General features: G+C 38.1%; 2 protein-coding genes across 68 annotated transcripts in view; both read right to left on the bottom strand.

Annotated features, from left to right (window-relative positions):
- Positions 1-7,131, bottom strand: part of EPB41L5 (erythrocyte membrane protein band 4.1 like 5) — a 55,897-nt gene extending 48,766 nt beyond the window's left edge. For 7 of the 23 annotated variants that reach the window (XR_015289231.1, XR_015289232.1, XR_015289238.1 and 4 more), the window contains exons 1-2: positions 6,723-6,903; positions 5,746-5,930 (exon numbers count right to left, since the gene is read on the bottom strand). Coding sequence is in view for 15 of the 23 variants with exons in the window: in XM_086897666.1 (XP_086753792.1) it covers positions 5,746-5,930; positions 6,723-6,822 (285 nt within the window). In the remaining 8 variants the exon portion in view is untranslated. Of the gene's footprint in view, positions 1-5,745; positions 5,931-6,381; positions 6,661-6,709 lie in introns of those variants that run through there. The other 16 variants (XR_015289236.1, XM_086897669.1, XM_086897672.1 and 13 more) reach the window with 6 other exon arrangements.
- An 8,417-nt stretch (positions 7,132-15,548) lies between these two features.
- PTPN4 (protein tyrosine phosphatase non-receptor type 4) overlaps positions 15,549-27,104 on the bottom strand; it is a 167,030-nt gene continuing 155,474 nt past the window's right edge. For 37 of the 45 annotated variants that reach the window (XM_086897642.1, XM_086897606.1, XM_086897641.1 and 34 more), the window contains 7 exons: positions 26,050-26,140; positions 25,901-25,962; positions 24,986-25,132; positions 22,597-22,725; positions 21,002-21,150; positions 17,788-17,923; positions 15,549-16,038 (listed from right to left, as the gene is read on the bottom strand). In XM_086897642.1, the coding sequence (XP_086753768.1) occupies positions 15,952-16,038; positions 17,788-17,923; positions 21,002-21,150; positions 22,597-22,725; positions 24,986-25,132; positions 25,901-25,962; positions 26,050-26,140 (801 nt within the window). In that variant the 3' untranslated portion in view covers positions 15,549-15,951. Of the gene's footprint in view, positions 16,039-17,787; positions 17,924-21,001; positions 21,151-22,596; positions 22,726-23,332; positions 23,452-24,985; positions 25,133-25,900; positions 25,963-26,049; positions 26,141-27,104 lie in introns of all 45 variants that reach the window. The other 8 variants (XR_015289219.1, XR_015289225.1, XR_002866004.2 and 5 more) reach the window with 1 other exon arrangement.

Below are 27,104 nucleotides of genomic sequence, written 5' to 3'. Positions count from 1 at the left end.
CAAATATAGGAAGGTAAGCATTTAGGATTAAATATTTTGTTCTTTTATTCTCTGGAGAAAGAAGGCATTTCCCAAAAACCTTCATAACACAGAAATCATTTCAATACCCAGCCTAACTGTACATACATTAGAGTGCTATGTAGAAGGATTTTAATGTACTCTGCTCAGGCTTATTGACCATATAACATAAGCAGACAAAGACTGATAACATTCACACCTGTCACTTTGTTTTATGGAAGTCTGTTTCGACTTTCTGAAGTTTTTATCTTCTAACTACCAATTTGATTAAACCAATTTTTAAATTCTTTCTGATACAGAATATATCCAAATTGCTTGTTCAGCATTAAGGTTTACAGATTAAATGCCTACCCCACTATATTGTAAACATTTCAGTTTTATTTGGTGTTCCACCTGCAGGTTTCTCACGAGCACTCTGATTAAGAGCAGCAGAGAGTCCCAAGCCCTTAAGCTCTTTGCAGAGGCAGTTCAGCAGGAAAGCGAGACTTCAGATAAAATTTGCTTTGAGTTAAGACTGCTAAACTTTCAGGCAACTAAACCAGCCTGCAGCACCAGCCCCAGAAACACACTGGCAGCACACTGCAGGCCAAACAATTTATTCTGCAAGCAGCACAGATTGCTGCCAGCTGCTCCCTTCCTCCCTCCTTTCCAACAGTGCCAGGGCATGGAGCATTGCACCAAGACTGAAATGCTCTCCCTGCCATGGCCCCGAAGTGTCTGGGCATCGAGCAGGACCCAGTACAGGCAGTCAGGGCTGCTCACATGGGTAGAGCCACTCGGCATCCCCTGGCTTAGGTTCCATCTCCCCATGAATTTCAGTCTGGCCCACCCTGCACTGAGCCCAGGCCCCCTCACACCACACACAGCACCTCTGCTTTGGAACACACAGCTCAAGACTGATTTTGTCCAGTTTCAGCCCCCATAAAGGCCTTTCAGAAATTTAAGCAAACATTCAAAAGCATGTCAATACTTTCAGACAAAAGACCACATGGGAAAAAAGAGTTTTAATCCAAACCTTTATAGCCTTAACACACACAGAAAGGAGCACGCTCAAATGTTTATGTTATTACTACTTTGTCAGCTGAGCTTTATTTTGAAACTTTAGAGGTCAGCCTTGAACACTCGGAGCACTCATTTTATTTGATGATTGATTTTCCAACATTTTTAGCAGTATTAGATTTTCTTGTTAATCAGCACCCATGCCAGGAACAGCATTATGTGTTTCATATTTACATCCACAAATATTCAGCAAGTGGCCATAAATACTGTACAGGTTTTTTAATAAACCAGAGTGGATTACTGAGTAAAATCAACTATCACAATGCATCTCTGATCTTGTAGTAGGATGAACACAAATCACCTCTCTCCAAACAAAAAGTCATTGGCACTCTTTAAATGATTTTCACATTCCAGGTAGATTTCTTAATTTTATTTAAAATAATCACTATAAAAGTCTAAACAGCTTAGTTCAATCCCACTATTACACACAGCCCTTGGACTAGTTTATACAAGACCTTGTTTTAATGATACTTCATTATAGTAAGGACAAAATCATCTCATTTTGCAACCTCCATATCAAATTTCATGCATGATTAAGTAAGGAATATTCCAAGATAAACTACTCAGAGAGTATCCATTCTCATAATTTCTGTCTTTCATCTTATACCACCAGGAAGCTTTTACCTTAAACTCTGCACGTACAGAAACTGGAATACAATTAACACTCCATTATCCATGAGAAGATTATGTAAATTGTGGGTTAGGTAGGGTCAAGTTTTTTTCCTGAAACACCGCTGGCTTCCACAAAGTACAGTTCTGCTTCCAGAAGACCCTGTACTTCCTCTGTCTCTCTTGTAAGGCTGACCTTGCTATCCCATAGAAAGCAATCAAAAAATTTAAAAGAAGGTGCATATTCCAAGTGCACATATTTACATTACTTATGTTATCATTTCTCCCCCTATCTACATTATCTTTTCCCTCTCCCAATTAGTACTATGGATAGCATAGGACTTACAAAACGAGTACTCAACTTTAAAATATTTTAAAATCCTCTGGAGCTCTCTGTTACTCAAAACGGCACTTTATTTCAAATTCTTGACCAACATTTTTGTTCCAAATTATTTCATAGTTGTTGGTGACCCTGGATAAAAACAGCTTTCAAGTTCCCCCCCAAACAACCTCTTTCCTCACAAAGCACGAGCACCAGGAGAGCCAGTACTCCCTCCAGCTGTTAGGGGTTCCCTTGACAGACCGGACTGGTATGACTGAGCTTCTGGAATCTTCAGGTAATAAACCAGGGCTGTTCATGGCTTTTGAGCTCTGCGAATTCCAGAAGTGCAGTGGGGGAAGATGTAGTTTAGTTTTGCATGGGAACAGGATGAAAAGTAAGATAAAGGGATGTCAGCATAACAGACAGAGCATAACTCACCACTCATACTACTCAGCAAACATTCCACCCACGGCTCTTAAACAACTTGAATAAAAAGCATAACTCAATTTTTGTCCAAGTTGAACTCAAGTTAACAGAAAAGCAGAATGTATAATCACCAACATCAACAGCAGCATTTACAGATAACATCTATTTTATAAAAACTTTTAAAAGATAAAGTAACAAGCTTCTTAGTGTTTCACTAAGCACATAAGTCTGTAAAAATGGCTGAACACATTTGGAGAAACACAAAGCTTCAAGACTGGTAAGAGAGAATAAAAACTACCAGGTCAATACACATCTTTAAATCTGAGATGAAGCTGAGGGGAAAAAACCTTGACACCTTTCGATCTGCCCCAAAAGAACACTGATAACTTGCATTAAGTTCATGCTCCCATTTTGAACATACCAAGGTGTCAGTAAATAGTATACATGACACTGACATTCTTCAGTCACTGACATAGCTACAACAGCAGTAGATTCTTGCAAAGAATCCAGTCTATGTACTGTGTATGACTGCAGCTTTGGTGAAAAGTTCAAGCCAGGCATTTTTCTAATTAAAAACAACAGAAGACACTGAAAAGCAGAAAGATTAAGTGGATTGACAGACACCAAAGATAAGATCAGTGGACAAAAAGCAGAGCTTCTGCTCAAATTCTCTGTCTAATAAGTCAAATCTCAACTGCATCATTTACAACCTGTCCCTTCTGTCTCACTGTTAATATTCATAGAGTATCAGTCTTTGCTACTTAATGACTCTGAAATGTATTTGGCTTACATGGCAATGTCCCTTGTGGTTGCTTCTTGTTGTTTCTGTTTTTCCTTTTTTTTTTTTTTTTTTGAGGAGAAATTCAGCAAACTCAGGTTTAATTATATTAACGATTGTAAATCCAGAATACTCTTCTCAGTAAAAATTCACTGTAAGGATAAAGCCCAACAGCATTTTAAGCAAACTTAAGCCTGGTATCACCTCTAAATGCTTCTTCACCACATTTGGGGAGGCACATGGGGAACCAGATTGGAGAATCGCTCCAGCTGGAAACTACATAACGAAATTATACTGATTATTTTCAGCCACAGCATTTTCTTGACTTAGCTTATTGCCTGGCTGCTAAAAAACTGTTTCTTCTGCCAAGGGGTATGAGAAAACAAGGACAAACGCAATAACGAAAGCAACATCTTTTCTTCCTGTGGCAGCAACAACTTATGCCACTGTAAAGTATTTGTGTAGCCATGGATTTAAAAAGGTATGGCATTCATTCCTGCCAAGACAACCCTTTCTCTGGCTGTGAACTAACCTGTTTGCTAAGTGATTAATTCTTAAGAAAAGCTTTGTTATTTATTTTTTTATTAAAACAATTTCACAGTGCTTAGGTATACAATGTGATTGTACACAAATGAACTGGAAGACATGGGGGCACCTCTTTGAGAGAAAGGGTTCATTTTAAAGCAAATTTACTGCCAACAAAGTAACAGTGCCAGTCTTGGAAAAGATCTTCGCTCAAAGAGCACAAAGATTCTCAAAGAAAGGTTTTGTAAAAGAAAAAAATACACGTGTATTTTAGTTTAAGCTTTACATTTTAGAAAGTGGTGTTGTTTTGCCGGGATTTTGTACCCCTCCTCTTCATCCCCTGTTTCCCCTACCCTTTTTTCTTTAATTTTTAAGAGTCAGCCCCAAAATATGAATGTTACAAGTGGAGATACAAGAATAAATACTCTAGGAAATTTGAAATGAAACATTTAATTTACTTTTAATTTATTACATTTTAATCACTGCAGAAACTGGTACATGTCAGCCATTGATGATGCACTGTAATTACCACACCTGGCTATGTCGATTTAGCATATTTGGTCACTGTTACTCCCAACTTCGATGCCCACAGTAGATGTCCACAGACAAGGATCTACACTGGCTTTTAAAGAAAATAATTTGGAGTAGAAAGAGTTTCTTGTAGAAGTAAATAGTTACTACTGCACCCTGGCAGGTCATGACACCTCTTCAGGTTCAATTTATGCTCCTCAAAGCCTTGGAAATATTGTTACAGCTGCCAGGAATTTGCCTCCAAAGATTACTGCTCTGGTTATGCAGAGACACCAATTTAAACTTGAGTACTTATGAAGTGTTAACTCTTGCTATAAAGTATTTGTGGGCATTCCTGGCCCCAAATCAAACATCCTAGGCACTAAGCAGCACTGGATATAGTCATTACATTGCTTCAGAAATTTACGAATTAATTTTACCCTCTATAAATGCCTATCTATATAGTAATTTTGCAAATAAAGATGCCAAGGGGTTTCTCTAACTCTAGATTATTTGGGGTTTGGGATATCACAAGAGTTGTTTCTGCCCACTACGCCAACAACAGTGCTCAGTTAAGCTTACTTCCTTGCACTACCTAAACACTCCACGATTAAAAAAGAAAGGAAAGAAAGAGCTGTGTGGAGCAGCCAGTCTTGAAATGGCTTTTCTTTCTAGACAGCAGTTCCAATACCAGCAAAAGTCCACTGGAACTAGCCAGGTCTTGAAGATCAACACCTTCCTAACTTCCTAATGCTCAGCTCTGTAAGCTTAAAACAAGTCACTAACAACTACAACACAAGGAAATGGAAAAACAGAGTGCATCACTTCTGGTGCTACTGCTCATCCTGTTGGCCAAAAACAGGTATATAATTAGGCAAGCAGAACAGGCACGTGCATATTAAGGAAGCTTTAGAAATGTAAAACAGTGGGTAACACCTCTCTCCAAATAAAGCACCATGCCATGAGACAATCCCTACTACATAACCTGCCCTGAGGAAGGGAAGGAAGCAATTTTTCCTCTTCCCCTCCCCTCTCAAGTTAGCATTGAAAACTGCATCCATCTCTGACACAAAACCAGACCAAACCAAACCCACACAGAAATTCCTGCTAATACTCCTGCTCATGCCTCCTCTTAAACACCAAGAGATTCACCTTCTTTGTCAAGATAGATAGCTCACCAAAAAGAAAACCCAATTCACCCTACATGCTATCCTCTCTATGTTAAGCCTTGGCACAATAATTACATTGCAACATTAGAAAGCCTTCAGTGTGTAAGTCAGATGACATCAAGCAAAACACTCTCAAACTTCAGTAAACGCCTAAGTTAACTATTCTTTCAGAATCTTCTACAGGCAGTAACTTAGCAGACATCAAGTCACAACCCAGGGTCAACTGCCAACAGGAAAGAGTAATGCCTTTACCTAACTTGCAAACAGCAATCCACATCAGGGTAACACAAGACAAGTGTATTTAAAAAACAGATTTGGATCACTCATACCGGTAAATCCACACTGACATCTGTCCCGTCCAGCAGCGCCACTCGGCAGGTAATGATGGATTTGGCGTCCCCAGCTGCAGGGATGTGGGTTGCAGCCCTTTGGGCCTCTCTCAGCCTTTCCTTCTCTGCATGCTTACGCATGGACCGGCGTCCCAGCGTGCGGCGGAAAAAGCTCAGCATCTTTGCTACAAAATCCAGCAGAGAAAATGAACAGGGTTAAGTTTTTTTACAGAAGAAAAACTCCAAAATCAAAACAAACCAACCAACCAAAAAATTTCAAACCCAACCAGAAAAAAAAAAAAAAAAGTAAAAAAAAAAGCCTGAAAAGCCTGCAATAAAGTTCTTAGAAAATCCTAGACTTTGATAAAGAAACGTCCAAGAGTCAAACAGATTTTCACTTTGATTTAAACACCCACAGTCTTTGGATGTGAAAATCTTTGAAAAGAAAACAGCTCAGAACTTTGACGACGGCTGGGTGACTTTCTGGGACAACACGAAAGTACACTTAAGGGAAAAAACAACGATCGTGCAGATCAGCTACTGTTTCTCTGCAGTCTTTCACTAACACAAACGCCACCGCGCGCTTCTCCGAGACAGTGATCTTCCACAGCTGGGAAGCAACTAAGCGCTACATACCACCGGCTCCTTTCCTGGCTCGCACACTCCACCTCTCCCATCGAAAACAAGCGATAAGCGACCCTTCCCGCCCCAGAGCCGCACTCACGGCTTTCCGCGCAGGAACGGCTCTGGTAGGACCGGAGAGCGCCCCTCGGGCACGGCGCTTCCCGTCGCGCTGCCGGCCCACAGCCGGAGCTGCGCGGGGATTCAGCCCCGAGCCCGAGGGTCGACCCCAGACGAGACCCGGCCCCGCCCGGCGCCTTCCCCGCCCGCTCCGACCCCCGCCCGCGGCGCCCCTACCCTTACATAACGCCCCGGCCCCACTCGGGGGCCGCGGCGGCCTCACCTGCCGGCCTCACCTGCGGGGCTGCGGGAGCCTCCCCGCGGCGGCTCCTCCAGGCCCCGGGGGCGGGCGGGGGGCGGTGAGGGAGCCCCGGGAAGGGCCGGGCCGCCGGACATGGCGGAGCGACGTGGGAGGCCCTTAAACGGGCAGCGACGCGCCGGCCGTTTCCTCCCCCCCGCGCTCACTCACCTGGGCCCGCTCTCCTCCTCGGTGGCGGCGCGGAGATGGAGGCGGAGGGCGGCGGGAAGGGAGGGCGGCGGGAAGGGAGGGCGGCAGCCGGACGGGAGAAGGAACGCTCTGCTTCCCGCCGCGCCGGGAGCCCATTGCCCCTTTAACGGGGCGGGGCCCGGTGGAGAAGGGGCGCCCCCCCTCCCGTGCCAGGTGGTTTCGCCCGGCGGAGGGGCCGCAGCGGGGGGTGGGGGGGCGCGGCGCGGACCACGTGCTGCCCGGGGGGGCGGCAGCGCCGTGCCTGGAGCGGCCCGAGGGGCCGCGGCGGGGAGCGGAGGCTGTGGGGCACTCCCGGGGATGTGGCTCCCCTGGGGATTGAGCCTTCGGGACGCGTTTCAGATTGTGTCCAAAAGTTCTGGAGTTTTTGCTAATGCGGTGTGGAGGTTTCCCCTCAGTGGTTTGGCCAGGACGGTGACCAGCCCTCGGCTGCCCAGCGGGAGCTGGAACCTTTAGACAAACGCGCGCTTAAACCATAAAATGTGTAAGAAAATCGTATCTTTAAACAGTGCCTGAAAGGGCAGCGGTAGCAGTGTATCAAATAAAGCAGAGCCGTCTACAAACGAACACTGTTAGTATTTATACACTGAAATAAGGCTGCGACTACAAACTGCGGTTTAAAGTCCTTCAAACCCCCGGGGGACAAGCCCCGCTCCTCAGCAGCAAGTGCAGAGGGCTGCACTGTACTCTGTGTGTTGTTCTTTTATAAATATAAATATAAATATAAATATAAATATAAATATAAATATAAATATAAATATAAATATAAATATAAATATAAATATAAATATTTGTGTGCAAGCCACTATTTGTGGAAAACCTCAAGAAAGGCAATATAAACTCTCCGTGCGTAATGCCAGCTAAGAGTAACAAAGCTCGGAGCAAAGGAGCTCCAGCCACCCTCAAAATCCCAGGATAACAGTGAATCCAGTATACCTACTAGTTTGGGGAAGCAGATATTTGGGCTAAAGATAACACTACATTTTTTCTTATGCTCAGCTCTGAAGCGCAGGCTGAGACACTCGGTCAGTCCGTGCCAGGCAGAGGAATTGGCATAACGAAACTCCCATTAATACCTCAGCCTGAATATACATCGAGTTCCCTTGATATCACTTACTGAAATAGGGGGGAAAATTGAAAAAGCTGCCAGGTAATTGCCCACCATTTGCTGACGAAGCAACAGGGTGATTGTACTAAATGTCTGTTGACAACAGATCACTCTCCTGCCGCTGGGAGGAGCAGGGCGAGCTTTGAGGAAAGGTGAGATTCACGTTCATGTGCCTGTTTATTCAGAAAGGTGAATCACACCTTTGCGGGGCGGGGAAATTTAGATAACTACTTTTTATCAGAGGAGAAGGGACTATGCTTGCTCTCAGTAACCTGTCATGAAATACCTATGGGAGCAATAAAGTTCACGAAGAAACCATACAAAATCTTACTATATTTAACATGGAAAAATAATTTATCTCGAATATTTACAGATATCTGATGAATTCTCAGCGCAGATCAACTAACCAATGTTTTGCATATCAAAGATGCTTAGTTTGTAGTGGAGATCTGTCAGGTAAATGGAAGTCTCTTGGCTATTAAGTCTACACATTCTCCTATATGGCAAAGAATTCTGGGGAATTGCCTGATTCTTGATTTGTCCCTAAATTTTCTAACCATCTTCAAGCTATCCTCAAATTTAGCTTATTTCCACTCAGTTATTGACAAGCTCCTATGCTGGCACCAAGACTATTTCCTTCCTGTAGCTTCAGTGACACAAAAACTTAGTTGCTCGTTTTTTGCAATTTTTACTTCACACCACCCTCTTGCTACTCCTCCTGTAATTACAGTCTACTCCTTCCTCACTATTTGCTACTCAGATACGGTCCAAGTCTGTACAGTACACATTCAACTGTGTTATTTGTCACTGGTTTTATATGCAGTCTTCCCATTCCAGTTTAAACATCTCCTCCTATTGGAATGCCTCTTCTTACATCTGTTTTTCCCCTTAAAGTGCTTTCCCACTAGATTATGTTTTTGTACTTCAAATCCAAACATTCTGTCCTCACTTTAAAGTCCTGTATTTATCAGTGGAATTAAGAAAATACAGGGGTCTCAGACACCCATCCCTCCTGAGACTCTGTCTTGCTTCCTAAGTCCTTTCATCATCTTTACCTGCTTTTGTTTTGAACACCCCCTCACTTTTTGGCAGCAAATATTTAATCACAAACTTCCATCTGGAATTTTTCTTCTTCACATCAGTGTTCATCACACTCTCAGCTTTTTGATCAGATTATCATCTCTATGAACACCATCTCCAATACACTCACTGTATAAAAAGTAATTTAAAAGTTCTTATTCCATTGGACCAAATGTTGCAGTATTCATGTATTTTCAGGCAAAACCTTGGGGTGATGCTTTAACTAAGCAACTTAATTCCTGATAATTTGCATCTTCTAATGTAAAATCCATGGGGGTATATTTATGTCATACAATGTCAAGAAGGAAAATACAAGGTGAACATTATCTGGCATCTGACACATATAAATGTGGCATAGCAAAACTGTGTGTACTGTAGCAAGAAAATCGCCAAAAAGAATTTAACTTTAAATTACTAAAGCACATCTTTATTTTGCAATTAAACAATTAAGATCCACAAGTAAACTATATATATATTTTCAAGTCTGTACCTAGACAACTATTTGTCAACTGAAATTAAATATATCCACAAAATATGCATAACAGCATTTTTTCACATAATAGAATGAAATTTTACTTAAGACTAAAACAAGACTTGTTAAATGTTAATTAGCATATTTATCCTGGGAACTGCTGGTTTTCGGTAGAAGTTAGTGTATAATTTTAATGGCAAGAAATTTCATTTTATCAAAATGAGGACAAATACATAAGGCCCTTTAAAGCATACAGTAGCTGCAGTGACAAAAACTGAATTTATTTTCACATTGTCCAGTGTTGACCAATTTCAAGTTTCCATCATTTTTCATCAACCGCCCTGGCTGCTCAGCCAAGATGGAGCATTTAGGCTGTTGGTTTGTTTTTTCCCTCCCCCTCATGTGCTTTTAAACAAATTTATAGGCAGAAGTCTGCTGAATGGGAAGAGCCTTTGCATCCCCCCAATATTAATAAAGATACACAAGAGTTAGTCTAAAGAAATGAAGAGCTGTTCAACTCTGAGATGATTTACTCCACATTTGCAGTCCATCATTCAGCATTATGAAACTGAGATGAAATTTGACAACTGAAAGCCACAGCTGGAAATGCAAACTAATTACCAGAAATAACTGGCAAAAATATTGCCACCATCTGATTGTTAATAATGATCTAAATAATACTCCTCCCTTTGTATTTACATATAGAATAGCACCTGCTACAGAAAAACCCCAAGCCTTATACAAAGAGCCTGGCCAAACTGACTGGTTAAAATGGGATCACTGGTAAATAAAGCAAACCAAATGGAAAACAAGTCTGGATACACTGGATAAAACCTTCACTCTCTCACCTTAATTTTCCTGTAAGATTATTATGGGTTGTTACTGTGGTGCCCAAATATACTGAGATAATTGCACTGGATCATTTATCGTCTAGTCCTTGTGGATATATTCTAGTTAAAGAACAAAACAGCTTAACATAAACTGTTGTAACCCTTTCACTCATGTCTCAGGCCCCTGGCCTAGGTTGCTGTGCATTATCTTTAGTTATCAAAATTCAAATAAGTTAAGTAAAAAGAAAAAAAAAGGAATACTGATTTCCAGGTAATCAATCTAATGTTAAAAATAATGCTTAGCAGAAACATTTACAGTAAACAGCTAATTTGCAGCTAGCTGAGAGAGATCACAGAGATAAATTTACAAGTACCCTGTAAGTTTCTATTTGCACCTTTTTTTTGTTTCCTTTTTTATTTTTTTCCCAAATGCAGGCTTCATATTCATATTAAGACAGGAAAATTGAGATGATAGAATTATCTTATTAATATCTACTTTCTGAAAATCCCTCAAACACATGAACAATCAACAAGAAATGGTTGGAACAACAGAAAGCATTCAACCAGGGTGTAATCTGAATCATCTCTGTATAGAAACCCATTAAGCATCTCTCTCCAAACCCAATTTATTTTGTCCAATAGTTCAGTCAGTAGTAAGCATGAGATAAAGTGCTACTATTCAAACATCAAAACACTTGGAAAAAAATTATCCTTTAAAATGTGTAAGCTTGCTAAATATGAAATACCACAACTAAAGAGCTGCCAGCCAGTCCATGAACCACTGTCCTTGCTACAGCAGACTAGAATCAGATATTTTAGTGACTTTTTAAAATGAGGCTATTAATCAATTGAGTAGTTCAGCATTTTTTTAAAGAAAGTTGTTTCTCTCTCCTTTTCACCACTGAGATCTCAATGAGCAAAACATGCCAAAGCCAATAGCCAGAACTTACACCTTATGCACCAGATCAAAACTTGTAGCAGGAGAAGCCCTATGAAAAGATAGACACCTGTGGGAGTAACAAGCACAGAGGTAAAATCCAGTGATAGGGAACTGGCCTTCTTTGCAGACTTGTAAACAAACAAGTGACTAAGTGCAGTGGGATAACAGGCTGGACAGAACAGTTACATTGAAACAAACCAACCATTTCCTCCTTCTAACAGCTTCCCAATCACCACGAATTATAAATCCCTGCATATTCATGCAAGATCCACAGTTAGTCAACAAATATGTTTTTACCAGATCTTAATACTGGATCCTAGCACTAGACGTAGCAATGGGAAAGACCTTTCTCAGTCTCAGGTCAAAAGATGGGTACTAAAATTGGCAAATATACCCAAACCCAGCCAACTGGGGACCTGAGATGTGAGCTACAAAAAGACTGCAACTGATATTAGATGACACTATTCCTCTACTTGGTGGAAGTCCAGATATGCGAAATTTTTCATGTGGACCATAACCAAATCACTCCTTTTATCCTCAGGGCTGAGAGGCTTGTTGACTGCCTGCAAAGTGGCTCTACAGTCAAAACTACAGCATTTGTACTGAACAACCTCCTTTTGCTTGGAAATTGGTGGATCTGTAGAGCTTTTCATGCTCATGCTAATTCCCTGAGCCATCAAACATCACCCACACACCTGCACACACACTGCATAAGCATAAAAATATCACGTAATTCAGCTCCACAGCATACCTGGAGCCCCAACATCTCTATGCCAGACCTTCCCTTCTTCCTGTTTCCCTGGGTAGCGCAACTGCAGCACGTCTCCTGCATTTTGGCCCTTCCACGGGTACCATGAAGCTTTTTGGAAGGTCTCCATGGAAAGTTGCCAGCCACACAAGTTCCATAACAAACTCCTCATGTTTCTTAATGTCCCAACTGCTTTCTCACCCTTTCTTTAGTACATGGTGTGCCAGACTGTAATTAGATATTCTAGAAGTGTTATTGCTTTATCTATATGGCATATAAGCTTCTGAGATTTAACAGAAAAGCATAGAAGAAATGTCAGCTAGCATTAAACCTAGTGAGAAAAACCCCCAAGCACTGTCTTTTTCATAACTGGGAGAGAATAGATTAAAAAAACAAAAGCTTAAAAGCAGTATTATACTGTTTAAGACTTACAAGTGATTGAAAATACTAATTGCTTCTAAACTCATGATAAATTAATTTTTCAGCTCTCAGTTATCTGGGCTATCTAATGCAGTATTTCTTAAAGTGGACTGGTTGACAATCTGTAGGTGGTTTGTTAAACAATACCTGTATCTTATTTCATATTTAGCAAAAATAAAAAATGCTCCCAAAAAACACTCAAAGCCCCCCACTAGAGCCCCATGTATTTCTACTAAAAAAAACCCCTTCAAATCCATTTTAAACAAGAGATGGTAGCGGTAGTTTTCAATCTGAACCTAAAAGTAAAACCCAAAATCTTAACATTTTACATTGGCACAAAATTGTCATAATATTGCTCTTATTTACAATGAAAACTACATTTTTTCTTCTTAAACTGGATTTGTATCATGGAAGTGTTACAAACATACTCTTTTCCCACACCCACCCAACATTTTTCCTAATCAAATGGTATGAAAATAATTATTCATAAAATCCAACAGTCATAACACCAATCACATATAAGTCTATAAGTCATTATGTCTGAAAGATACATTCATGTTTTGTACAGCATGAAACATACAAAAACTTCTTTAAAAAACTCTTAAGGATGATACAGATCTTCATAACCCAAAGTAAAATACTAAGCAGTTTTGCTTTTTTTGGCCATATAAAAATATTTTAAAGGCCATTTATACCACAACAGGTAGAAAAATTTAAATTACTGATTTATGGTGCAGAAAGGCTTCAGTGCTATTCTCTTTCCCAAGCAGTTTTTGGTTACCTTTATCCTGGCTTTGGAGAAGCCAAAAGCCACTGAGTCGCTGATGGCCAATTAATTAAGAATAGGTACTTTGTTGCAAGTATTTCCCCAGTGCAGCTAGTAAATAAACTACCAGTCAGTGCAGAGGAAAATTTTGAAGAGACCCATTATTCTTGCCTGTGTTTGTAATCAAAACAGTAGTGACAGATGACCAATACATATCCCACACTTAATTGTGGTATAAATGGGTCTTTTGAACTCGAACTGCCATGGTAATTGTACATAAGAATATTTAAAGATGTAACATACCAATCCTATATAATGCTGCTATAACCTCTGTTTCTGATTTCCCTCAGAATAACAGGGCTAATGCTAGTTTTGTTTACAACTTGACTGTGAAGAAAATTTATTTTAGTATAATGGATGAATTATTTTACTTTTTGGACATTAAGTGCTGAGGTCAATATAACGTTCCAACTAGCCAGCAACTCAGCTAACAACCTCATCACATGGAGTTAAAGAATTATAAAAAAGAATTTTTGTTGCAAATGGCTTAAAATGTAACTAAGATTAAAGCTACTATATTACTCTTCCTCAGTTCAGTTCAGATCCAGAGATTCTTGTAAAATTTATTTTTCACTGAGGGATAACAATGACTTAAGCATCAAATCTAGAAATATAAGTAACAGAGCCACAGCCCTCCTAATATAATTTTGTTTTCTAAAAATATTTAAAACTCTATCTTCCATTTGGCATTGTGGTTCTTGTTCATTACTAAGTCATAAACCAGGATTTCACTTTGCCTGAATCCCTTTTCATTTAATAGTTCATAACTGATCTGTTTCAAATGTCCATAGAACACAGTATATTATACAATATAATTCTTCAATAGTTAAAAATTATTTAGCGTAGAACTTTCCATTTTAATTCTATGCTATATATATAGCTTACAACAAAATTTAATGGATAAACATTTTCAGGAAACCAATACAATAAATTAAAACTTTTAAATAGAGGGCACAATGTTATGCTGTCACAGGGCAGTCAGATAAGTGACTTTTTTTTTACAATATATTACACTGGGTACCTTGCTTCTGACTTGGTTTCTCCTATATAGAAAAATATTTGAAAATGGGGACACTTATGCATCTTTAGAATGAGCTCAGATACTGTATCAGACAGACATTTCTTACAAATCTTCTACCTACTTAAATAAGAAGCAACCCATACCAACTGGAACAATTTTGCACAGGCATAACAGAAGGCGACTGGGGTCATTATGAAATGAAAATTAAGTTCTAGGATAACTTCATAGTGTTCTCCTCCCTTCTCCCCTCCAAACAAAAAAAAGAAAATAAAAGGCAGACCTGTACGAACATGGCTTGAAATCAACTATGAGGACTTAACAAGTTAGTTAGAAGGTAATGGAATTAGATCACATCTGATTGTAAGTTCAACTTAATTATCAGTGCTATTAAAGAATTATGTCTAATCGAGTACAACAGCTATTCTCAATAAAAGGATAAATCAAGGTATCAGCTTCTAATGACCTACCAGCATTTCATAGTAAGATGCTAGTAAGTTTCTAGTTGGAAGGAATGAAGGAATGTGTCAGATTTTTCATATAATTACAACACAGCAGCATACAATGCTCATTCATTAAGTTGGCAGAGGTGCTTTTGCTACAGAGAGTAGCACACAAGTACTTGTATAAGGGAAGAGGGAATGGTATTTCCATGACCCCTTGTGGTAACAACACATTCTAAGCACCAAGGGCCATTTAAAAAATCTGAACCCATTAAGATAAATATGACAGGACAATACCACCCCCATGGAATCATGAGTGCCTTTCACTGGATGTACGCTGTAAGTCTCAAGGCACTTAAGGGGTTAAGACATAATGCATGCACTAGTTCCCATCACATAATCTGAAATCACACGAATCAGAATACACCAGTGTATGACACACAAGCTGTGCCAAAGAGATGCTGTTTATTTATATGTTGTTTTTTTAAAATTTTTATTGTTATTATTTTGTACAAGATGCTGGTAAGTGGGCATTATGCAGCTACTGCTGGCTTAACAGACGCCAGCTCTCCTCTAACAACCAGCTGGTCTCTAGTAAGGGTGTAGGACAAAGTGTGCTGCATCAGTAGGCAGTGTGTATCTATCTAGTATTGGCAATATTGCTAATGTTGTAAAAAACAAAACTGTGAGAATCTGTACATAGTAAATAAAACTAGCACTGGAAAAAGCCCATGGCTTAGTGTATTTTTTAATTTTTCATTTTAAGAGATATGGGTGTAAAACAGAGTGAAATAATTCCAAGCCTTGTTTGTAGCAATTCAACCAGAAGCGCAGTATATGGCACTACAATGAAATATCGTAGATTACCCTGAACACAATTAGTTCTTTCAGTTTATGGTTTGTTCGGAGCAAATCGTGAAATAAAGTCTTCAAACAGATGAAGGTTAGAAGAGTTTCAGAGACTGATTTTTGTTTCAACGTAAAGTGCAACAGTGCTGAAGTTTTCAAAGTCCTTTGTCAATTCTTTGCTGTACTTCACTATCATTTCCTGCAAGCAGTATTATGGCACAAAGAATGTTGCCAGTTCATTAGAGAGGACAGGATTCCTCAATTGATGTCATAGGTTTTTTGCTCTTTACTTATGCAGTGATGTTTGTAAAGGTTTAATAAATCCTTCTTCGTACACCTTCAAAATAGCTTCACATACAAATCTGTACTGACTCTGAAAAGGAAAGTAGATTCAGTAAATTGAAAAGAAATGCAGTTGAAAAATGTCATTTGGAAATTGAAAAGGCTTCAAGTTTCCCCACCCCATTCTCTTGACAGGCCAAGAGCTGTAGTTCAAAGTTAGTTTAGGAAACACAATAGAAAAGGAACTTTAGATGAGAGCATTTTGTTTCTCAACAGAAGAATAGGATGAATGGCACTTTGAAATATATACCAAAAGTCATACCCAAAACCCCAATATTATTATTATTACAACATCACCTATTTAGTAATTTTCTGCTCTTTATTTCCTTGCTGAAGTTTCACTGACCTGAGGTTTCCATGCCCTTGGATTTAGAAGCCATAGTTTCAAATCACTTTTTCATACTTACATTAATTCAGGCATGTTACAGACACCTCCCTGTCAGAATTTGATTTAAAAGAAAACTGTTTCATGTTTTAAAAATGCAGATCTCTGTTTCTTAACATTATATAATGTCTAACTCTTCAATACATCCAAGTCTAGCACCTGCACACACGGAGATGACTGTTTTATACAAATAATAGTTAAAAAACCCGACAGTAATCAAATTAGAATATAATGAAAGCAAACCAAAATAAATGCACAGCGCCAAAACTCGCACTGCATCCTGCACAATGTGTCTGTGCTGGTTAGAACTCCAGCACATCTGCAGTTTCAGTGCTGTAGAACAGCTCTCTCTACGCAGCAGTTAGTGACGTCAGGTCTTAAAAGGGAGCACTAGCATATCTAGCACTAGAGCCATTATTTGCTATCCTGATTCTATTATTTGCTGTTCTGTATCCTGGGTGTGTATGAAATAGTCCATTTCTCTCCATTTGTGTAAAAGCCGCGTTTGTCCCCAGCGCTCCCCGAGGCTGCGAGCTGGCCGCGCACAGCGCCCCCGTGCGGACAGCGAGAGAAGCCCAGCTCCAGGCTGCCAGCGGAGGAACGGGAACGGCTGCTGCTCATGAAACCTCAGAAAAACCAATTCCTTTATTAGTCCACCTCTCTCTGATGCACTAAACATCTGCTTTTCACTGAATCTTGACATTGTTTTGTTTTCTAAGAAAACAAAAAAAAAAAAAAAAAAAAAAAGAGACCAGATGATACATACTGTGAAAAAATGCAGTTAAAACCCTCACCACTTCAACTCCTACCTTTGCTAATAACACCTTCTCCCCCTCTACATATGGTAGAGAGATAGCTATCCATCCTGGAGAACTGTCACTAACCGCAAGAGCCATCCTTCACTATTTTCCATGTATCACTTTTCTCATCCTTCCTGTGCTACCTGAATACAACAACTTTTTAGTGAAACACGAGTACTTATTTCCCTTACAACTAAGGCAACATAAAATCACTTTAATTTCATTGCTGAAGTTTTCTCTTGCATGTCTTGGTTCTATGTGTTTATCTTTTATACTATTCCCACCCAACACCTGGAATTAGGTTCCTGCTTTCTTCTCTGAGCAATTTTTACACTGCTGAAAATTGACCCTTTTTGTCATTATTTGACAGGCATCCCTGAAACAGCCGTGCTTTTTTTTTCCTGTAGAAATTTAAAGATTTGCTCCTTTTCAGTAGCCTCAGGAATTTATTTTTGCCTGGAGCCAAGGCTATAGTTACACTGGGTAAAGGTGATCTCTGCAATATGATCAACAAGTATATTAAAAATCCACCCAGTATGACTGAATCATAGGAAATTATTGTTCTACAACAGAGAACAGCAGGGATGATACTCACAGGTGTTTGGATCATCATGGCTCTTTGATCTCTCATGGTTCTTACAATATCTAGAGGATAAACAGGCTGATTGCACTCAATGAGACACATCGCTGTCTCCATCGTGATCAGAACCCCCGTCCGTCCAATCCCAGCACTGGAAAAGCAACAACAAAACAAAATGGAAAATGAAATCAAGTGTCTGGAGTACAGTTCATACTTAAAAGACCTTCCTTCTCCTGGATTCTCTGAGTTGATCATTATGACTCCCACACTGCTGGGGCAGGGATTGGACAGGTTGTGTCTGTGTCTGCAAGCAGCCTCGGTTCCGCCTGAACAGAGCAAAACCCATCAGTATGGAACTGCCACTCCTTGGAAGAGGAACTGCCCCATCCAGCCATTCCCCTGAGTAGAACTTACAGAGGTGTTTGTTAATTATAAACCACATTAACATCTAGAGGATAACAAAACACCAGCATATGCTGGACATGTTGTGTCAGTTTGACCATTACTGAAATGATTTCTGGAATGTTGGGCCAATAAAATTATATTCATGTCCCTCAAGTGATTAATACCTTCCTATTTCCAAATAAGGAAAAGAACAATTACTAGAAATCTCTGTAGGGTGACAATAAGGATTGTTCTCTTGTTATTAAAAAGTACAATATAGATCTAGATTGTATAGATTGAAAAGGAATACATAAAAGCAATCCCTTTCAAGACAAGGAAGTACCATAACATACACGTCAGAATGGCAAAATTATCAAGAGAGCTTACAAACTTTTTCCCTTAAAAATAAAATGAATCAAAAGGCTAATCTACCTTGTTTTATATACACATATGCTTTTCCAGAATAGCAAGCCTTAAAGACTGAATATTTAACCTTGAATTCAATGAACAGTTTCAATTTTCACTTAATGTTCCACTTTTGAAACAGAAAACAAATGTTTCCCCATATTTGAGTACAGGGCTAAATACATATTTTGAAATGCCAGCATTATCCCAACTCATACAATAAACCAAAGTATTTGGATATAGTTATTAATATAAACATTTCAAACTTTGAAAGTTACTTGTTCTGATTTTAAAGAGTTACTTCAAATTAAGTCTGGCTAAACTACTATTTAAATCTTTGACCAGGAGGTGGCATTAAAGCTACTCTATGTTTCAGTGATGTCATAAGAATTTTAAGACAAGCTGTAAGTGTGCTGGTTATATAAAATGATTCAGTAGTATTTCATATTTCTAGAACTTATATATATAGAACTTAAATGCAGAATGCTTTATCAAATCCAAGCAGGAACAAACAGTATCTGTCAAAGAACCTAATGATTAATTTTAAAATTTCAAAAGAATCAGAGGACAACAACAATGGAAAATGCAAAAATTTTCCTGTGACAAACATAAGGTAGGATAGACTTTCAGCTTAGAAAAAGAGAACACTGACTGATGGAATAGAACACTGAGACGGCATGAAAATTATGAAGAGCATGGACAGGATGGGTGGTTCCCCATCTCATCTAGAACAAGAATTAGAAACTGCTCAACAAAACTAGTAAGACCTCGCAAAGATAAAAAACCCCACATGACACAGCATCAGAAATGAGTGGTTTATGCAGCTCAATATAATAAAAAACCTTTCCAGCTCCTTAAGGTCTTTGCTGCCTTATAATCTCTGTGGGTTTGGACCATTTAGTTTCTAAGTTATTATTATAATTATTGTAAAATTAAATAATTTTCTATTAGCTACTTGGATTCTTCACACTAAAGCTGGTGGCTTAGTCCTGAAAACAAATTTTGTTGCACTAATGCCCTGTCCTATTATACTGAAGAGATGTTAAAAATAGAGTGCATGCACCATATGGAGGAACACCTGGGCTCCTTCTGCTTGACTCCCTGCTGGAATTTGGTTATACCTCCCAAGAGCCGCCAAGTTGGGCCAATTAAGTAAATTATGTTCAACTGTGATATTCCATCTCTTTGCTTCTGTGAAACATAAATTTTTCATCCAAGCTTCAATTACAAATTGAAATGGTCAGTTTGGATCTAAACTGGCACCTCCTTGAGATGAATGAAACTGTTCCTACTCTCCAATATTGCTGCAGTGTTTCTGCAGACTTTCATGCTTTATATCATAGAGGGTGTATTTGGCTGCCATTTTCACCATCTTTTCACTACCATATTAACCAAAAGTATATCAATAATGGAAGCTGAGAAGCAGTGTCAGTTAAGGCACTGTCATTCTGGTACTAGTTTCCCTAGTCAGTAAGATTCACCCTGACCTGCATAAAACAGAACTTAAGAGCAGAACTAATGAAATACAATTTCTGATACACAAGGTTTATTTTTCTTTTTCTTCCATCTCCTTCAGTAAATGTCTAGTTTACTCGTATTCTTTAAATATATTTTATCACTTACACTTCTTAGTTTCTCTCTGAAAAGAATGATATATTCCTGACTCAGGAACCCAAATGCTCTGGGGAGTATTCAGAATTGAGAGGTCAAATATTATTCACAGAACTGCTCCCCAAGAATTGTGATAGCACGTGTAAATTTGAAAACAACTAGCATTATTCTAGTTTTCTAATTACGTATTTTTAAATTATTAAGATCTTGAAATTCACTACAGGAATGGAGAATGCTATTAAAAAGTATGGCACAAGAAAAAGAAAAATCACATTTCATGTGTATGTTAAGATCTAAATAACAGTTACTTTAATTCACAACAAAGGTGAATTATTGAGAAAAATGTGTCATCTTAATTTATGCATCAAAATACCACGTAGAGTAAGACTGCAGACTTGAGAGAAAATATTTTTTAATTGATCTTTTAATAAGCCACCCACATTTTCCACTATGGATCATTTACACAGCTATTCTAGAGCTTTGTAGAATAGGAACCTACTCCTCATGGTTACCAAGTATCTTTTGCCATTTCCCTGAAATATTATGTTGATTGTTACAACAAGCATTTAAATTGCAAACAAAACAAAACATCCTAGCAAAATGCCTGCACAGATCCAACACATGTTGCTATGCAAAATTTTGCTTATTGAAATGTGATTACCACATTAAGTATTTGTTTTATTTCAATGTTGAGTTTTCCTGTCATCCCCAAAGCAGATACTATGAAATATTTATTTCAAGAACAAAGCACAGAGTAGCTATTTGATCATAAAAAGTTCATTTTGAAGATTTAAATAAAATAAGATAAAACTGGAAAAAAATTTGATACCTGCAGTGAACAACAACAGGTTCTTCTCTGCCAGCCCTCTTCTTTCGCACAAGACACACAAAATCTAGGAAATCGCTGGAATCATCAGGAACCCCATGATCAGGCCATGCTATGTACTGGATTTGGGTTAGCTGGCGGCTTTCCTCTTTCTAATCAGAAACATGAAATTTCATCAAGGGTAATTCAAGTCCCATTTAAAAGAGCACCAAAAAAGAATAATAAAAAAAAAAATCAACAGCACATTTATAGCAACTTGTACCCATAATTAAAGTGGCTTCAGGCAACTAGCAGTGCTTTATTAGTGTTAATCATTGGTCATCCTGAATTTTATAATCACTTTTTCTTTTTTTTTTTTTTCTTAAAAGGAAAAAAGGAAATCCACAAATGCTTACATCTTCAACAGGTGGAAAAAATTACCGAGCACCTAATAGCAAAGCAGTTGAAGGATACCTGCAATTTAACTGAACACTAGATGTACAAGAAGGTGGTCATATTCTTAGCAAACCAAATTTAACAGAATGAGATAGTATCTTACAAGATCAAATGACAGAAGTGAGGCAGGGAGGGGAGATCAGACATAAAAGCTTTCCTTCAGGCCCTGTGTGAACAGCAGCAGTGTTTTGGCTTGATCTGCACCTCCTACACCTACAAGGCACAATGACTTTGTTCTCCACTCTCTCCTGGCTCTTACTCTGGTATCACAAATATAATCAATTGGCCCCTGGTTAGGGGAGGGGACATCCCGAGCAACCAGAGTCGAATTTCAAAAGAGGAGCTACTGCACTTTAAATAGCCTTTAGGCACTGAATAATTTACAGAGATTCCACGGCTGATAGAGGATGAGCAATTGTCTCAACAGGACACAGGGCAGGAATTTTAACTGCAAATTGACTAAAAGGCAGCTCAATAAAACTGGCTTCTCAACCAGTAACTCAAGCATCGACAAATAAGTATGTGAACTAAATTCCAGATACTTGTTTCCAAACATTTCTGAAATTGAAATGCTGGCTGGGGAGGCTCTGAAAACTACACATGCCCTGAAAATCATGCGATGCATGTTCAAAAAGGTCCTTGTTTACATTTATTCACAACTCCAGGTTCATCTTTCTCTCAGCAGGATTTACCTTTCATCATCTTGTTCTTCATATTGTTCAAGATGGAATTAAGAACTGTTTGCCTCTACAAAGACTTTCAGTTGTGATGATGAAACACCTCAAATTTCTCATGTTCTGAAAACATCATGGGAATAAAAAGTTTCCCAAGTTCTTTTATTAGTCTTTTTCTTTGGCCAAGTTATGAAAGACACCAATAAAAACTTCTAGGATAAATAATATATCCTTCATATGATACAATTAATATGATTATGAAAAATGAACCTCTGTGATATTTTCACTTATGAAAGGTCTGTTATCATTCTATGGACAAAATTTGTCCTAGGAAAGTAGATGACAATGAGTAGCTTTCTAGAGGGTTCTAGAAATAAACAGTTCCATTTACATGGAAATGAGACCAATTCAAAAAGAAAATCTATGTATATTTTAGGTAGTATCCAAGGATTCTGCAGATTAATACATGAAAATACATTAAGATTTTACCTCCAGATTAGTCAATGTCATTTCTCGAAAGACATAAGCAGGATTTCCTTCTTCTGAATGACAGGTAATCTGAAAATTCCCATATGATGAGCTTCCTGATGGCTCTGGCCAGTACTGATGGCATTTAACCTAAGATCAACACATTTTTAAAGATGCCTGTGTATAAATTCACAGTATTATTTTCATTTTCTCTAGTTTTTATACTTTTGTTTGTTACAAATTATTTAAATTATTTTGTAATCACTATTTATTTACTTACCAAATTGACTTTGTTACCTAATTACTGTTTATAAAGTAAGGTATCACAGAGATTTCCTGCTTGTCTTTACAAGAGGACACATGCACCAGGTCTTGCACATAGTTTACTGAAGATGGATGCCTTTAATTTCCATTAAATTTTTTTAAAGGGTTTATCTATAAATATTCCGTCTTAACACTTGAGTGACAAAAATGCTGCTTTATAAACACTTCTGACCTCCAAAATCCTAATCTGATCTTCTCAAAGTACATTTATATAAGAAAAGAACAAACAAAAAAAAGGGAAATACGCAACAAAAAAAAAATGCTAAACTAATGCAGAAAACAGGGGGATGAAGATGGTGGACTTCAGAGACTCCCAATCAAGTTCTTAAATGTGAATGAAAGCTTCAAACACTATAACTTTCTGATATATGGCTTAAATGCCTAATGACAGAGGTAATTTCAGCTCAAGTGTACTTTTGCATTTCCAACCCACCTGGCGAGTCTTTAAGAGCAGCCAGATTTGCAGACTTCCTGCTCCACTGAGACATCCCGGCATGCAGTGGGATAGTGATGTCAGAAGCCTCATGATCAGCTTTAGAGCAGGGAGTCTGCCTATGGGTATAAGACAGATAAGTCCTTTTATTTCATTATTAAGCAGCTCTCCAAAGAACTCCACAAATATCATTATTGAAGGGGTGGGGGAACCTCAGAGAACTGCTATTGCAAGTCTGTTCGTAGCAGATCTGCAAAAAACTCTAAGTAAAAGGGCACTTGTACTGAAATTCCCTCTAATCATGTTTATTTGGGAGCAGGCAGCATCATGCAAACATTGAGTCACTGAAAAATGGTTTAAAAACACTGAAACTTCCCTTCAATTATTTTAATTCTATTTAGAGGCCTGACCTCACAGCAAATACATAGTTATCAAAAAGTCAGAATATATACAGACAGCTGAACTACAGTCCCAGTGATCAGAACAGCCACAACCCACTCTAAATCCATCTTTGAAAGAAGTCCTGATTTGGAGGAATTCCACTACACTATTATTCCAGACAGTCATTTCTGTCCACACACTTAACCAGCCAGTGCTACTGTGAATGCTTCAGACTAAACCAAATAACTCTGGAATTATACTCTGTGTATGACCACACTTGATAGTTTTGCCTATCTCCAAAGGATAAAATTGTATAAAATCCAAAGCTATTAAGGAGAAGCTACAGCTTAAATGAAAACCAAAAATGCCACAAAATACACCTGAGGCCTTTCACAGAACCATACACAATTGTTTTTATTTATTTGAACTCTAATTACTCTATTACTAGTATTCTTTTTTAACATGTTTTATATACAGATTGAAGGGTAATGATTAAACAAATCTTTATAGCCGCAGAATAATGTTTTATGGAAAATTTTAGAATTCAAGTTTTAAGAAAATTCTTGATAAGACAGCTATTCAGACATGGGACATTAACACTACAAAGCTATGTTAGGCTGCCTTAAAAATTAATCTCACTACATATCAAAGAAGTACTCTGTGAAAACTGATACAACTTTTTTGCGTTCTCTCATTTGAAGTTTAGAGAAAAAAATTCTATGAAGGTGAATTCTAGATGTGTTTTACTTTACAGTAAATCAAACAAAGCAGACTGAAAGTGTTTTAGGAAATACATGAAGAGTTTAGTGCATTTCAGGACGGAATAAAGTTTAAATACTAGCTGCACTAACAACACCAGAAGGTTTAAAATCTAAGACTCATCATTGCAAAAGAACTAGGAATGCACTGCTCTTATGAAAAACAGTTACAGAATGATAGAACAGTTCTGGTTGGAAAGGACTTTTTAAGGCCGTCCTGTCTAACCCCCTGCAATGAGCAGGGACATCTCCAACTAGGTTGAGTTGCTCTGATCCCCATCCAATATGACCTTCAATGTTTCCAGAGATGAACATTCACCAACCTCTCTGGACAACTTGTGCCAGTATTTCACCACCCACATTGTAAAAATTTCTTCTTTATATCTACTCTACCTACACTCTTCTAGTTTAGAACCACTTCCTCCTATCCCCCTTGTCATATTATATGCCACCATAATATATTCAGTTTTTCAGAAGATTATGGAAGTTGTATGTAAAGAAATGTTTTACTTACTCTGCCCCGTTCTACTTGAGTTGTTAACATTACAACCATAGAAGAGCCTTGCTCCCAAGTCATCTGCCAAAAATCAGGACAAGTGTTCGGTAACGGACCTTGACAAGCAATGTACTGGTTGATTATTGTGGAAGAAGGGATTTCCATCTAAGAAAAGACAAACTCATTATTTCAGTTCCTGAAATAATTCCAGCAAATGGAAGTCAGGCATCAGATATTTACAGTTTAGTAATTAATTTTTAAAAAAACATCCATGACATTAATTCTATTTCTTAAGGCTAGCAAACATGAATTTGCACAGATAAAAATTCTTTAAGGGTTTCACATGCAAAATGACTACAAAGATTCAAATAGACTTTACATACGAACTGACAGTCATATAGTTGCCATAATGAAGATTAATGGTTGAAAAAAGAAACGACAGAGCAGTTGGCAAATAATTCAGATGCAAATATTTCTTGCTCCGTGGGTTTTTGACACTAGCTTTTAAAATACAGATCTCAGAATTTAAGATCTGGGTTTTTTCATTAAAGTAGCTGTAATCTTGCTGTCACTAACAATGAAAAACACAAGATGCAAAAGAAACTGATGCCAAATTAAACTTTACTGTTGTTGAACACAACTGTCAGAAAAGTAATCAGAAAAGAAAAATTAATTGCTCTGGAGAGGGATGGCTTCAGTTTGCATCTTTTCACATTAAATGTGGGGTTAGACTTTAACATTTATAAAAAGATGTGCCACAAAACATTAGGAAGTAAATATATCTACAGGAAATTTCAAATCATCTGACTAGAGGATTAGTAGCCATTCTAGCCTGAACTAGATCTATAAAAAATAGATTTTTAAAATCAATTTTTCATCGAAAAACTGTAGAACTACTTAATGTCAGAAGCACTTCTGAAAAATACTACTCACATTTATATAATTTGCATTGATGTAATCTTCATTACTTTTTAAAATAACCCGTGTAGCATCATCTGAAAAAAATTTTAGAATGATGTTACTTATTTACTAACCACAGTAAAATACTTTTAGAGCACATATACACACATAGCAATACTTACAAGGCGAAATGTCTCTGTATCTATTTTTGGAAATGTTTTGAGGTAATCTGGCACAAGACATTGTCATTCCAGGCTTTTTCCTATACAATTGCTAAAAGACAAAGCTGACAGTCAGAACATAACAGGTGCAATAGATTCATCATTTACCTAAATAGAATTAGTTCTAAAAAGAGGTGCTGTTTAGAACATAAACTAGGGATCAATAAACAGTACCTTCAACATTTCAAAACATGAAAATTCTTTTAAAATAAAGCATTATAAATTTAGTTGTGATCTGGTATCACTGAAAATAACCAAAATGTAACCAAAATTTGTTTAAAGACAAAGTGAACATTAAATTTCAAGCTTCCTCTAGGATGCTGATCCAGAGAAAAAACAGTATTGTATAGTGGTAAATGAATTCACTGGTAGTGACATCCCACTTGGTCATCTGGGGCAAGCAGATTATGTTGTGTATGTATGTATGTGAGTATAGGCATCTACCTACATTGCACTTGTTTCAGTCAGAGTTTTTGGGTTTTTTTCCCCAGATGTTCTCCTGTATTCCAATAACTGAAGAACAAATCCTGGTTACCTTTCACTTTTCCTGCACAAAATTGCCTTTGAGAGGTTCCTGCCCTTTCATGCCTTAGTCATGCATTGCCACAACCCTTGTGCTACAAAAAATATCAGTGAAATGATGCAGGTTCAAAAAAATTAGCTTAAAAACGTTTGACACAATGAACCTGCTAGGGAGAATGAAAACTTCCATTAAAACAGAATTTGAAATAACTTAGAAAAAAATCTACTCTTTCTAATAATAAAAGGAAATTTTACCAAAGTTCTTAAAGAATAGTATATAAAATATATTTTATAAATGTATGTTGCAAAGTATAATGCTAGGTCTCCATTTGGTGAGTTCACAGAATTTGCACTGCTGTGTTCTGCAGACTATTGTTTCCTGCTTTAAGCCACTCGTTCTTATGTATTTAAAATGGGTATCACCAAGGCACAAGTCAGTGCTGAAGAAAGACCATGGCTATCAGCAGCTTAATGCCTCACAGAAAATGTGGTAC

The sequence above is a fragment of the Cyanistes caeruleus genome, chromosome 7 (genome assembly GCF_971803275.1).
Source record: "Cyanistes caeruleus chromosome 7, bCyaCae1.hap1.1, whole genome shotgun sequence".
NCBI lineage: Eukaryota > Metazoa > Chordata > Aves > Passeriformes > Paridae > Cyanistes > Cyanistes caeruleus.
This window is presented reverse-complemented; position numbering and strand designations above follow the sequence as displayed.